Genomic DNA, 14,988 nt, shown 5'->3' on the forward strand with positions numbered 1-14,988 from the left:
TGAGACTGACTTGTCACTCTAGGTATTTATTTAAAATAAGATCCATTTTGAACAATCCTTTAAGAAAATAATCACACTTCATGCTCTCATTTGGAATTTTTCCCAAACTTTATCTCTCTTTTGGACACAAACCGTAAAGTAAGCTAGAAACTCGAACCAGCAAAGCCTCTTTTCAACTTTTTCTTTTTGTGTGTTTTTAGGCCTTATTTTTTTGAGTTAATACCACGAAAAACCTTAAACTAGTACATCTGTGATAAATTTATCCCAAACTATTTTTTTGATCACAAATTCCAAACCAGTACATCTGTGACAATTTTACCCCGAATTTTTTTTTTACCATAAAAAACTCTACACTGGTATACCTGTGATAATTTTACCTCCAAACGAATTTTTTGACTACCAAAAATCTAAAACTGGTATATCTATGACAAATTTACCCTTCGTTAGTTTTCGTTAAATTTTATTATCAAATTGCTAAGTTTAATGACACGGGGTAATTGACAGGTGTACCAGTTTTGGGTTTTATCCATTTGTTTGTTACAAGTTACAAATTTGTGATTTTTTGTGATATTAATCCAATTTAACGGATACTAACGGAGGGTAAATTTGTCACAGGTGTACCAGTTTGGGGTTTTTAGTGGTCAAAAAATTAGTTCTGGGTAAAATTATTACAAGTGTACAAATTTGGGGTTTTTGGATGTCAAAAAAATAGTTCGGGGTAAATTTATCATAGATGTACCGGTTTGGGATTTTTTATGATAAAAAAAATAGTTCAGGATAAAATTGTCACAAGTGTACTAGTTTTGGATTTTTCGCAGTATTAATCATTTTTTTTGGAAGCCGAATCCCCAAAAGACAAGAGCCGAAGGAAGCGGACCGGACCGGGCCGAGAGAAAACCCTGATAGGAATATTGCTATCCCGATAACCTAACACCCTCCCCACCTATTACCCCAAGTCACCCCACCGTCGGGGAGAGACACCAAAAACCCTTCGCCTCCACGCACGGGCGGTGCCGCCGAGGAGCAGCAGCAAGAAGAAGAAGAAGGAAGAAGAAGAAGAAGAAGAAGATGGCGTATCAAGGAGGAGACCTGAAGTCGACCTCCATAAACGGGGTGAAGATGTACACCGTCTCCTCTCAGCAGCGCTCCCTCGCCACCTGGCTACCCCCCAAGAAGCTCCGCGCTCTTCGCAAAGACAAGAGTATGCCCACCTCGCCTTCTCTCCCGCTCTGTCTCTCTCTTAGTTTTCTTGGGTTTTCCCTTTTTCGGTTGCGCCTGCTTTGTATTGGCACGAGCGTTCGAATTTAGTTTTTCATCGGGTGATGGGTGGGCGAGGCACGTGAGATGCTTGCATTGTGCTTATAGTATGAAGCAGGAGGTTCTTGGTGTGATATCCTGCTCAGGTGACCGCGTGCACCTGACTTGGTGGAATTTGATTAGCATGGTAATCTGAATGATTGGCCTGGAGGTCGGCTCAGCTGTATTCTTGGTGGGGTGACTTCACTTCGTTTGTGTGATCAGATTATATGCAAAGGGTAGAGTTGATACAGGACTTGAGGTTTGAAACTGCGACGACGAGGATTAAAGCGACCCCCGACGGGGAGTATCTTATTGCATCAGGTTCTCTCGCTGTTTCTTTCTTTAATTACTTCTTCAAGGGAAGAAATATGAAAGATTGTAAGAGCTTACGGGACTTGACGCGTCTCCGATGTATTTCTGCAAAGCAGGTATATATCCACCTCAGATGAAAGTATATGAGCTAAGGGAATTGGCTTTGAAGTTTGAAAGACACTTGGATTCGGAGATAATTGATTTCGAGGTGCTTTTCCCCATCCATCATATGCTATAACTCTTGAACTGGTGAATTGTTGTGCTTGTTGTGATGTCTCTTTCTCTCTTTAGATACTTCGCAATCGGCTTTTATGGGCGACAAAGTTCCAAAAATTCAATTTCTGCATGTTGTGCACTATGAAGTACTTTTTTGGAAGTTTGCCATCTTTTCTCGGATTGCAACTATGCAAGCTCATAGTCAATATTCTGTTTGGTCTCTTTCTGTGGATTGTTTCACTCGCATATTACATTCTGTGAGCTTGATAAAGTAAAAATTTGAGCAATATCTATTATCATAACTGTGATGCTGAAGCTGTGAATTTCTTTCATAATTTCATTTGCGGTATTTGGAATTTCACCTCGAGTCACCAGAAGAATCATGGATCCAAAGAAAAGTAATGTATGACGAAGTTCTTTGTTAACACATGATTTAGTTCTCTGACTCGTAAGGGTTCATTGATAGTATACTTGCCTGAGTAGAAGGATAAGAAGGATGATGGCATCTTAGCCATCCGTGTGGCAATAGTTTGTACCATGGAAAGTTGAAATTATTCCACTTTGCTCTGTTGAATTTAATGTTTGAAATTTTTTAGATGTTAAGTGGGACATACTGTTTGAACAAGTTTTCATGTTGTGCAAATATTGTGCTATATTGCCTAGGTTTTGGGTGATGACTACTCTAAGCTCGCCTTCCTATGTGCGGATCGTTCTGTCTATTTACATGCTAAGTATGGAAAACACTACAGCCTACGGATTCCGAGGTACTTATTCAGTTCTTTCCCAATACAGATGGTTTATGATTGAAAATTGTTATTTGATGATATGCTTAGATTATCCAAATTTTATATTTGTAGCATGCATGATAATTCCATGCTCTTAAGTCTTACACATTTAGTTTGTACAATTAATGCAAAGAAACATCATTGACATTTCGGACTCACTTCTAGGCCCCTGCCTTCACTAGGACAGACTTGGACCAAACAGACCTGTCTCCTGAGTCTTTTCAACATTTTCAATGTTTCCTTTTCTAATTTCTTAACTTCAGAATGCTGATATCCCTTTGGTTTAGAAGGAGACATCATAATCTGTCTTGCCGCTTTTGTGTCTTGCCTATTCCATGAGATTTGGTGTCTTCTGAATGTAGTAAGTTTACAACGTAGTTTTTGATGTAGTTGATTGGAACTACTTCCTTTCTGAAGATAACATACCTAGCACCTGGGGATGCCTCACTAGTTTTTATGTTCATCCTGACTTGAACACTTGTGTCTTTGTGGAAGTTGTTTTTCCCTCCATCGAAAAATAGATTATGTGTGTTCTATGCCTCACCTGGAGAATTTCCTATCACAGATTGTTTCCCTTGTATGTTCCGTGTGGGATAGTTTTTTGAGATGAGTTGCAGTTATTGGAATTTAGAGAATATCTATACCTTTAGGCTTTTACTATTGATGCATTGACATTCTGTTTTTCGTGAGTCGTTTTGTTTAAAGCCATTTCTCTGGGTGTGTCATTTGCAGGATGGGAAGGGATATGGCATATGACTGCTGGTCGTGTGACTTGCTATGCGCTGCATCTTCTCCTGATTTGTACAGAATAAATTTAGAACAGGTTCTTGTGTAATCCTTCTTACACTATGATGAGTTATTGAATTGTTTTTCTTTGTATTGTTTGCAGTTGCTTGTTGTCCAACTATAGTTTGAGAGATGGGAAATTTTTATTTTTCAACTCTAGATCTTGGCCAATTCTACGCTTAAATGATGTAACTTCAAGTGTACATGAACTTCTTGTTTTTGTGTGCGGGACCTTCATGTGGAAGAAAGGGAATTCAATGCATTTTTCCAGTTGTTCAGAGTTCTATTAAAAACTTGGAAAAGTGTCTTCTACTCACAAGTTATGATATCTTATGTTATTTGCCATATTCGTTGGTGCTCAGTGAGAGGGATCCATTTTGTCCTTGCAATGATAAATCTCTGGGGAATATTCTTACTTTCGAGGAGCTCATGATTGATAAACAAACACACCCACCACCCCCCCCTCCAACCAACAACAAAACCCAAAAAAAAAGGATAGAAGAATAGGATAATTGATTTAATCTTTCCTTTCCCTGGTGACTATTTTTTCTTGTCTTCTCAAATATGGGGCCAATTTTTTTTCCTATATAATTTTAACTTCTGGTTTTTTCTTGCCAGGGACGATTTCTCTCCTCTCTTAGCACTCAATCGCCAGCACTGAATGTAGTTTCTCGAAGGTTGATATAGTAACATGCATCTTAAATTCAATATTTCCATATAGTTATTGAATTTACACATGGTGCAATGTGCTTTGGAATTGACAAGGATGTTTTCTACATTTCAGCAAGCTTCATGGGCTTGTTGCATGTGGTGGTGAAGATGGTGCTCTCGAATGTTTTGACTTGAGAATGAGATCTTCTGTTGGTAGGATAAATGCAGTTGCACCTACTGGAGACATTGACTCAGTAAGCCTGCTGCCTGGTTCTTAAATACTTATCTAGATCTTTTCAACATGGAGCTGAAAATGAAACATGGATGTGTGGGGGAGTTCTTTCTTTAGTGCCAAATGCATGCAGAAGCACTCGCATCATTGTGTTTTCATCTCATGGAGAGGTGAAGTTTTCTCATGTACTTGCCTGACTTGCAGGAGGTCACTGCTGTGGAATTTGATGGAGATGGGGGCTTCTTGATGGCTGTCGGAAGTAGTGCAGGCAAGGTATGATGCCATTCTTACCATAAGTGGACAAACAGCCTTTCCTCAATCCACCTTTTCGAAGCACTTGCTACTGTACTTTTGTAGGCTTTTGCTGTTCTCAAGCTCGTAAATATTTTTCCTGAGGAACTTCTGTTATTACATTCAGACATCAAGCACCGCAAAGATCATGCTTGCGTTGCGCGTTACACTTTTTAGTGTTTGTGTATTTGGTCATTATCAAGAAACAGGACTGTTTCGAGTGTGGTTATTGAGGTTGAGAGAACTTCGGATGGTTTGGAAGGTGATTGTAGATTTCTTTTCAGAGGCCTTTTATCCTGTAGACGGTTGAGTTACTAAATTACATGGGAAATTTGATAAGAAGGGACCCATGATTGTTTGACAAGACTTCAAGGGGTTGGATGAGAGAAGAGTCATAGTGGGGGTGGTTTTGCTGGTGTTTACGGCATACAGGCACCAAATATTTAAATGGTGTGCCGAGGGTCAAAGTAAAAAGGGTTGATCCAGTCTGATTATCAAATCATGTTCAGTAAAGTTCTATGATCACATTCATGCTCACTTTCTACTAGACAATTGGTTATGAAGATCCTGTTGGTGATGGACATTTTGTGAATTCCTGACTTTGCAACATCCACCTTATTTGGAGCCATACTTCGATTATACCGAGAGGTTAAAACTTTTATTTACTGAAATAGCAATCTAATATCTTACTCACGATGCAGGTTATGATCTATGATTTGCGTTCCTCTCTTCCCTTACGAGTAAAGGATCACATGTGAGATTTCTCTTGGTTATTCAGATTATCAAGTTGTGCCCCTTTTTTCGGTTTTGCCTCAGTTTGAAACGATCATGTTTTTTCATTTTTCTTGATAACAAAAAACAGGTTATGTTGTTATGCAGGTATGGCAGTGCAATATTGGATATTAAGTGGCATCGCACTCTGAATTCTGAAAACCCTAAGTTGATTTCCACTGATAACCATGTTGTCAGGATTTGGGACCCGGAGACGGTAAGTGCTTCTTATTTTTCCTTTCTGTACGTTCTTTGTATATGGCGCAAAGCATTTACGGTAAAAACTGTTGATGTTGTGTATTCAGCCTGGTTAAGTTATTATTAAAGCCTTATAGGAGGACAATGCCTAGATTGACATATGAGTGCAGGTTTTCTCTATTTTTGCCTTTCCTAGTATAGTAAGACTGAAATTTGACAATTAGAGTTTCTTAGACAAAATGAACACTGTATGTCCTTATCTTTTATCGTCATTATTTCTGTGTTCAAGTAGTATTTTTGATATCTTTCCAGCAGCAATGCAAAATTCAGTATGTTAACTTTTACCTGGGTCTTTAGATCATTTTGTTTAAAATTGACATTTTTGAGTCTTGTCGCTGTTGTAGAAAGAATTTTCAGAATTTGTTCTTTGTCAATACTCCCTGTTGCAAGTTTGTTCAAATTTAAACCGGTTTCTGTTGGATGTCAGGGTGATGGCATGACCAGCATTGAACCGACTGGTGGAACAATAAATGACATATGTGTGTTCAGGGACAGTGGACTGATGTTACTGGCCTTGGATTGCAGCCAAATACCCTCTTATTTCGTACCTGCTCTTGGACCTGCCCCTAAGTGGTGTGCTTATCTTGAAAGCTTGACGGTCTGGTTCTAAAGTGTTATTTGCTTCTACTCTATTCTATCCTTGGTGAGTACTATAGTTTCATTCAAGTTTTTCCTTTTATAGGAGGAGCTTGAGGAGGGAGGTCAAACGACTATATATGACGACTTCAAATTTGTAACAAAAGAGGACCTTGAAAAGTTGAATTTGACAAACTTGATCGGCACAAACCTTCTAAGAGCTTATATGCATGGGTTCTTTATTGATCACCGTCTTTACAAGAGAGTGAGTCCATCTCCTCTGATTTTATGCTGTAAAATGCTTTATTATGCTGCAACTTTTGTTTTGGTCATTTACCATTGATCTTGCATATAGGGGAAAATGTTCTCGACATTTGTTTGAGCGAAGTTCTGCTTCCCGTGCCATTTTAGCTTGACACCAGTACACGTCTCTCTGTTTGCATGGGAACATGCATAAATAGGCACTTGTCCACTTATGTGTATGCGTAATCATGTAGGGTTTACCCAGAAATTTTTCCAAAATTACAACCTATTGAGTTTATATATGCACAAAAAAATTATTCTGAAGAATTGGGCCCTTATTATTAATTAGATGGTTTTGATAATTCAGAGAAATAGGTTGGGAAAATGCAATGAAATATTGATTATGCTGATTTCAGAAGTTCATTTTTTAATTATTGTTAAACAATAGTGTTCTTGTATCTGATGTAGGGGATGTTCACCTTTGTATTGCTAATGACGTGATGTCAGGATGTTTTACTTTATGCATGTAATATTGCAGCCTGTATTGCCTTAAGTTATGGATTGTGGGAGGAAAAAAAACCCTGCTTTTCAAGTTTTTAAGTTTCCTTGCATGTGATTGAGTATATCTAGACTTTTGAGTAATGAGCTGATCATTATTGATAAAGATCTTTTAGAGAAAATATGAACGCAACTCTTTTTCTCAATATAATTTCGAAATTGCAGGCAAAGGCATTAGCAGATCCTTTTGCATATGATGCATATATAGAGCAGAGAAAGAAAGAGAAGTTAGAAGCCGAACGTGCCTCTCGGATCACGGTTAGTGAATGCAAGATTTCCTTACTTGTTTGCATATGATCTCTGTAGCTATTTAGCCTCATCTTAGCTTTGCATAAATGGGAATGACACAGCAGATTTGGCTCCAGAAGCTGTTGGAAGCTTTTCTAAGTGTAATTGGTTTGACATGGGCAAATGCTTCCTAGTCGGCCATTACCTGTGAGTAGTAATCATTTAACTAATTGATTATTGTTTTTTTCTTGCAGATTAAAAGAAAATTACCTAAAGTTAACAGGGTTCTTGCTGCTCGTCTCCTTGAGAATGATGACGCTGAAAACGAGAATAAAGAAAGTGAAGACAATGAGTCCAAGAAAAAATCAAAGAAGAAGAAAGGACTCGACAGTGAAGTTCTTAAAGATGAAAGATTTACAGCTATGTTTGAAAATAAGGTAAAGGAAACCTCACACGCCATACTGTGCTGAAGGGTTTAGCTGGTGCTGAAGCTCTTGCTTTACTTTCTCACTCTGGCACCCAACTTTCTTCAGTAGATTTTGCATGGTCTGATGCTGATGATGAACTGATTATTCTTAGGAGAATAAGTAGTGTACATATGCACTTATACTTATTTCAACGAGTGTGTGGATATATGTATGTATATTTGGAAGTTGCCAATGGCTAGGTTTAGTCTTGTCGTCTTAAATTTGCAAAATCCTAGGATGTTAAGTTTCAAAACTTATGGTTTGGTTATTTTATTTGTGTGCCTATTGAAATTCGATATACTTTTGATTGTTGTCCACAGGACTATCAAATTGATGAACAATCACAAGAGTACATTTCCTTACATCCAATGTCTTCCAAGAAGCAACCATCGTTGGTTGAGGAGCATTTTGAGCCTGTTGGAATGGAGGATGATGATGGTTCAGATTATTCTGATGCCTCTGCTGAGTGTCAGACATCAGAGGAAGAGGCTGATGATAGAAGCAAAAAGAAGTCTCATGTTCCAAGGTAAATTTTCTCCATAGCCAATTATGGATGGTGTGGTGGACAGTGCCTATTACCTTGCTGAAAATTGGGGGGAATCAATGTTTCCTCTTTACCCGGTGTGGGGTCTCATTAATGACTTCTCCTATGGATTTCTGTGGCATGCATGTATGTTTTAAAACCCGCAGGCTAAAAAGAACACTGGAAGTGAACTGCGTGGACTCATTGGATTGAGTGTCGGGGATACATGAGATTTGCTTTTTATTTTTTATGGCTAATATTTTCTGTTGATGAATTGTAGATTATATGAAGTTAAGGACGAGCGTCACGCAGAGGCGTTCTTCAACCGCGTGTCACTAGCAAAGGAGGATTCTCTTCCTTTGGGAGAGAGGGTGGCGGCTCTCCAACGCGGCCAGCGCACTCCTGGTGCTGCAAAGGATGTCAAGTTGGGACCGGGAGGGTCCAGAGAAATATCCTTTATTTCCAGAAGCTCAGCCAAGTATGTAGAAGACGAGGAGGACAGAGATCCCCGGCGTGAAAAGAGGAGGGGAATTCAATCACTAGGGTTGAAGTCGGATAAACAAGGCTTTCCCGGCAGAGGGAGAGGACACCGTGGGAGAGGACACCGCGGGAGAGGAAGAAGAGGTCGCCGGTAACTGACACAGTGGTCTCTCTTTGTATCCCTTTTTGTTCTTGTATTATGTAGCATTCTAAATTAGTTGACGAGGCATACGCGAGGGTTGTCACTGAAATTGCGGTGCCTATTCTTTTTGACTCATTGGATAGAGGATTAACTCTAGATCTGGATGCTCAGGGAGTTCAATCTTCCCCTGTTTGGGGGCATTGTAAGGTAACACAATTTCACGTGAGTGAGCAGTGGTTGGCTCCAAGAGAACGTAAGTTTCTCAAATGCAATTTCATTTTTGGTTACGCTCAAATGCAATTTTCGTTTTATGGTTACACTAAAAGTGCAATTTCTATGAAGTCCCGATATGTAAAAGTTAGTCCATGACGGCCAATATTGTTCAAAGAGTAATTTATTGTATGGGGGCCAATTAAATCTGCAACCTTTCAATTATGGCAATTTAGTCATAAACTTTTCAATTGTATCAATTTTATCCTAAACTTTTTGATGATTTGTTAATGTAGTCCTTTCGGCCAAATATCCAAATAATATACTTAGGACTAAATTGGCAAATTTTCAAATGGTTTATGATTAAATTGATACAATTGAAAAGTTTATGACTAATTGGCAAATCATCAAAAGATTTAGGACTAAAATGACATAAGTGAAGGGTTTAAGACTGAATTAGCCTCCTGTCCGTCATGGATATGAATAATACTTGTCATGGGGGTATAAGTGAAGGGTTTAAGATTGAATTGGCCTCCTGTCCGTCATGGGTATGAACAATACTTGTCATATCCATGAACATAGTATATGGTACTAAACTGAATTAAGACCATTGAGGGTAGTGAGAAATTATTGGATATGTATTCGTCACGTCCTTTTTTTAGTCATTACATTATTTAATAAAAGGGTATTCTTGGAATGTTTAGTTAAGTGAGAAAAAAAATCCAATGTTGACTTAAATACATAGATAGAAATAGGTAGATACTTATAAAATAATCCCTCGGAGCTTATGGCGATTCATGCACGTGAATTGTGGTGATAACCTCGTTTCTGCTCGTGTTTTGGTGTGCAGGGCATGCGCACTTCACAAGTCACTGTTTTTCTTTTTCCTTTTCTTTTACCAAAAGAAGAAAAAAAGGAAAGCTGAAAATGTATGATGCACGATTTACATCTAATCAGGCATTAAATAAATGACCGTCCCAATCGGTTTAGTCCGAGTCAGATATCTTATTATAAACCAATCGAAGCGTGTGCATGAGGATAATACATATTCTATTAGGATGGTATCCTCATAATTGAATCGAATGAGCCACTAAACAAAGACCATTAATTGCACTCAATCAAGACATAGGAAATAAGTAAAGAAACATCCCTCAAGTTGGGGAGGAGAGAGAGAGAGAGAGATAGTTTACCGTATCAATGGAATGAAAGCTGACAAACAAAGTCAACACATGGGTATGCTTATGCTAATCTATGGTTCATGTTAAAAAGTTTAACTCAAAAACTTAAACTGATAAATAAAAAGAGATTGGATATATATAATGATTATATAAACCTCATTGTCAAGCAACGTAGGACATTTTCAATACCCTTTTTCACGTGTAAGCCGGATTAGGAGTGACACGTGAAATTTAAATAACGGAGGTGTACACACACGCTAAAATAGCATAAGCTGGCTCTAATAGCATATGAAGAAAGTCGAACTCAAAAGTTTAAATTGATGAGCGGAGAAGTGGTTTAATACTTAGATATTCTAACAGTTCATATGGCATGTGTTTTAACCAAATGAATCGAGAAAAAATGGGTCCTTTCGTCGCTCCACATGTACAAATAGTAGAATAATATATAGGAGTCTGCTCGTGTATGGACCGCAACAGAAGTGAGCAGAGGATGCTTAGCCACACAAACCCACGAGCCATGCACACACTTGGGACACAACTATGCACGCTAGGTTAAGTTTTAGATAATACATCCATAATCAAATTTTATTCGAAAGAGATAAAAATCCCATCTTGTTGATGTCATGGGACTTGATCAACCCTATTATTATTCCCGAGAAAATAAAGAAATTAGTCATCTTTTTCCAATATATTATGCGATTAATCCTTAGCTGAGGTCGTTAATGGAAGTTTATATATAAACAAGTCATGGTCATCTCACCTTCTTATCGAACTAAAGTTTTCAAGAACCTCAAAAAGGAGTAATTCATACCGATGTTGTCTTTTTCTCCCGGTGGTTGGCCTTTAGAGGATTCCGCAAGCCATGAACAAAAGAGCTACATGCACAGAGATGCCTACACTTGCTATTCACCACCTCTTCTCCATTTCCCCTTCTTATCACCAGCTACACCGTCTCCTCAGGCGGAGCTAGCGTTCAATCCTTTCGATATCCCGTTTGCAGTGGCGAAAGGTGAAGCAACGACGGTCAAGAAGTTGAACCACAATGCCAGCGAGCGTGATCGGCGGAAGAAGATGAATGGTCTGTACTCCACGCTCCGTTCGCTGATCCCGGCTGCTGATCAAATGGTAATTATACTAGTGCTGTTAGTCCTATGTCTATGAGGGAGTTGTTAGAAGCTTTTGTTTTATTTCCTTTCCTTGGATACACTTTGGCAAAATTAACAAGAGTGATGGAGAGAATAATCAAAATTAGTAGCTACTGGACATTGTGCAATCATATATAACCCTAGTTTCTGTAATTTTTCTCTAAATCCTTTATTTTCTTGGGTATAAATTCATCTCTCGATCTTCTTTCCTGACAATTCGGATCTTTTATGGCTTCAAACGGATTCTTTGACCTAACCCCTGCCTATTGTTCAACTTCATTATGTTTTTAGTGTGAAAATGATACTTTAAATGTTGTAATTTTCGTACAACGTTTACTTTAGTACTAAAACTTTTCGAGTGATCACTTCGGTGTCACTTTGATAAAACATGATCACTTAAATGCTATCGCTAATTTGGGACTTCGGAAATCAGATGTGGCAATATTCTAATATTTTTTGCGACCGATGTGGCTGGCCAGCATAGTGAGTTAGTATGAATTGACCTAAACAACGTTGTCTCGCACATGATTGCCCCAAATTCAGCCTCTTCTTCTAACCCCAACCTCACAATCGTTGATTTGGAGAAAATTTCAGCCTCTTCCTCAAATCCTAACCTCACAACCGAGGATATGGGGCAAAATTAGTACTGAAACTTGCAATGGAGGTCTGTTACTTCATTTGTGTGATTTTGTTTCACCGGAATTGAAACTTGCAATGGGCTTGCGCTTGTAGAAGGTGGAGTTGGAGTTGCAGAAACCGTTTCTGTGGTTGATTTGGTGTGGTTTGGTCACCATTGGAGATAAATCGTGACTTCCTGAGCTTTAAAACAAGCAATTTCTCACTCTCAGATTGATCTGTGCTGGGTTTAAAAAGAAAGAGTTTTAAGGTTCAGGTCATCGTCCACGTCGGACTTTCTTTTTAATGAAATAGCCACGTGGACACTAAAATATTATAAAAAAGCCACGTGAGATGAATTACTGTAATTTATCGCCGGAGATTCTTGAGGGATCATTTTTCCACATATGTGAGACTAGAGCAATCGCTCGAAAAATTTTGATACCGAAGTGAGTACGGTACGCAATTTATGACGCTTCTAGTGTCATTTTTCCATTTTTTATCACTAGCTGCTTCAACCTCAAGTCAGTGCACACTCAATTTATCTCAACATTTAGGTACTAGAGAAACTAAAGAAAAACACCCCAAAATTTAGGTTTTAACAGAGTTTGGTCTCAATCCTTTTCTTTCAGAAAAAGTTAAGTATCCCGACGACGGTGTCCCAAGCGCTGAAATACATACCAGAACTACAACAGCAAGTGGAGAAACTCACTCAAGAGAAGGAAAAGCTGCTATCAAGAATTAATGCTACCCGAGATGGAGATTATTGCACTAATCACCAAGAGATTAGCAACGGAAAAGGCTCGCTTCAAAATTTGGTGCCATCTATCTCCACGACTCGTTTGAGTGAGAGCGAGGTTGTAATTCAGATATGCACCAGAAAGGTCTCGACTCATAAGACTATCGATTTCTCTGAGGTCTTGCTTACCTTGGATTATCATGGCTTCCCTCTAGTAAGCTCTTCCACCTTCGAGTCATGCGGAGGAACAAGAACAACCTTCTACAATCTACACGTTCAGGTACTTTACCTTCGTTAATGACCCGTTATTTTCTTTGATTAGATTTAAACTTACAGAATTCTCCACGACATGCTATAATTGTATAGATGTATTTGATATGTGAAGGTTGAGAGAAGCTCGGAGATGGAGTGTGAGGCTTTGAAGGAGAAGCTGTTAGCATTATTTGATCATCGGAAGAGGAGCGACATAAACTTCCCGAGGCAACTTGGGAACCAGATATTGTAATAGTTTCTCCATTAGTTTTAAGCTTTCGTCAGAAGAACGCTTCAACGAATTTATGTCAGTGAAGCCTTTCAACCAGGTGTTTTGATTATGCATTCCTGCACATCTTTCATGTACACTGAGAATGTCTTTGAGCGTATTTTTGAAGATGTAATTTTATTTTGCCTGGTTCGAAGAGCTTTAGATGATAATGATTGTAAACTATCTTGCTTTAACTTGTGATTAGACTTGTCAAATGGGTGGGTTTGGTTGAAAATGGTCTGACCTAAATAAACCCAATTAACCCGTTTTGATCCATTTCCATGTAATGTAAATCTAATGACCCATACCCGTCCCATACTCGACCCGACCCGACCCATATCGCTAAAATACTTTCATAATTAACTAAATCTAGAAAAATTCATATCCAAACCAAGATGAGAGTGCGGAGTGAGTGAACGCGAGATTGAGCAAGGGCGAGAGAGATGAGTTGAATTTAAATAAGTTGTAAACCCATCTATGACCAATTTACGACCCATTTAACACTCATATTATGCTTATATCCATTTATGACTAATTTACTAAATATAACTAACCTATTTATGACCCATTTACTGATATATGGGTTACGAAATGGGTTCATGATCCATTTTGACAGGTTTGCTTGTGATAATGGACACTTAGAGTATTTTTTTCTTCTTGGGTAATTCAAGACACATCACAACTATTTTTTAAATGTATATGAATGACAAAAGATCTAGACAAACAATGATATCAATATGTTTAGGATGGGTTATTGAGTGATAACTATGATAATTAGCTTTAAATATAGGGTTAATATCACAAAAAACTCCAAACCGGTACACATGTGACAATTTTACCCAAAACTAATTTTTTGACAAAAAAAAACCCCAAACTGGTACAGCTGTGACAAATTTACCTCAAACTAATATTTTGACCACTAAAAACCCCAAACTGGTACATTTGTGACAAATTTACCCTTCGTTAATTTCCGTTAAATTGGATTAATACCATAAAAAATCAAAAACTGGTGCACCTGTGATAAACAGAGGGTAAGACATAAAATTGGCATATCAGTCAACTACCGCGTGTCATTTAACAAAACATTTGACTGTAAAATTTAACGGAAATAAACTGAGGGTAAATTTGTCACAGGTATACCAGTTTGGAGTTTTTGGTGGTCAAAAAATTAGTTTGGGTTAAAATTGTCACAAGTGTATCAGTTTGAGATTTTTCGTGGTATTAACCCGTATATATAAGAAAAAAAGTGTCATTTGTATCACTTTTTGATCTCCAAAATTAGCCTTGCAAGAACAACATTTATCGAATACCAAGTGGTTAGACATCAAGAAGGAAACTCAATGCGACAAGGTATATGCTCACTGTGGGAAAATTGTTCAAAAAGTACTACACAAATAATACGGCGGCCAATTCAGTCTTAAACTTTTCAATTTGGCCAATTTAGGTCTAAATCTTTTGACGATTTGCCAATGTAGTCATTTCAACCAATTTTGGTTGGAAATCGCTGACGTGACCGCCGACTGTCCTATGTAGCACATGTGACGTCAACATGGACAATTTTTGCAATTTTTTAAAAATTTATTGAATTTTTATAGATATTTTGATTTTTCCTTTTTTATTTTTTTCTTTTCTTTTTTTTTCCTCTATTCATCTTCATGGAAGGGCTGGCGCCTCGGCGATGGCCACTTTTCTACTGATGGAGAACCTTAACTCCGAGCAACCGTGACTATCCACAAGAAAATACTCGTAGCCATGTTTAT

The 14,988-nt window shown here is 38.2% G+C and overlaps 2 protein-coding genes across 2 annotated transcripts; both read left to right on the forward strand.

Annotated features, from left to right (window-relative positions):
* The first annotated feature begins 962 nt into the window (after positions 1 to 962).
* On the forward strand, positions 963 to 9,113 carry LOC115691371 (uncharacterized). Its single transcript, XM_030617979.2, has 16 exons — positions 963 to 1,201; positions 1,522 to 1,620; positions 1,728 to 1,819; positions 2,491 to 2,591; positions 3,345 to 3,435; positions 4,017 to 4,075; positions 4,183 to 4,303; positions 4,486 to 4,554; positions 5,274 to 5,326; positions 5,452 to 5,560; positions 6,029 to 6,199; positions 6,284 to 6,442; positions 7,144 to 7,236; positions 7,461 to 7,643; positions 7,994 to 8,199; positions 8,477 to 9,113. The coding sequence occupies exons 1-16, from the start codon at positions 1,069 to 1,071 to the stop codon at positions 8,829 to 8,831; spliced, it is 2,094 nt and encodes a 697-aa protein (XP_030473839.1). The 5' UTR covers positions 963 to 1,068; the 3' UTR covers positions 8,832 to 9,113.
* A 1,754-nt stretch (positions 9,114 to 10,867) lies between these two features.
* LOC115691379 (transcription factor ORG2-like) lies at positions 10,868 to 13,305 on the forward strand. Its single transcript, XM_030617984.2, has 3 exons — positions 10,868 to 11,331; positions 12,599 to 12,985; positions 13,091 to 13,305. Exons 1-3 carry the CDS (start codon positions 11,020 to 11,022, stop codon positions 13,208 to 13,210), a joined length of 819 nt encoding a protein of 272 aa, XP_030473844.1. The 5' UTR covers positions 10,868 to 11,019; the 3' UTR covers positions 13,211 to 13,305.
* The last annotated feature ends 1,683 nt before the right edge of the window (positions 13,306 to 14,988 follow it).

This window comes from Syzygium oleosum, unplaced genomic scaffold, assembly GCF_021117445.2.
Source record: "Syzygium oleosum isolate NSW1041296 unplaced genomic scaffold, Sole_v2.1 Sole_v2.38, whole genome shotgun sequence".
NCBI lineage: Eukaryota > Viridiplantae > Streptophyta > Magnoliopsida > Myrtales > Myrtaceae > Syzygium > Syzygium oleosum.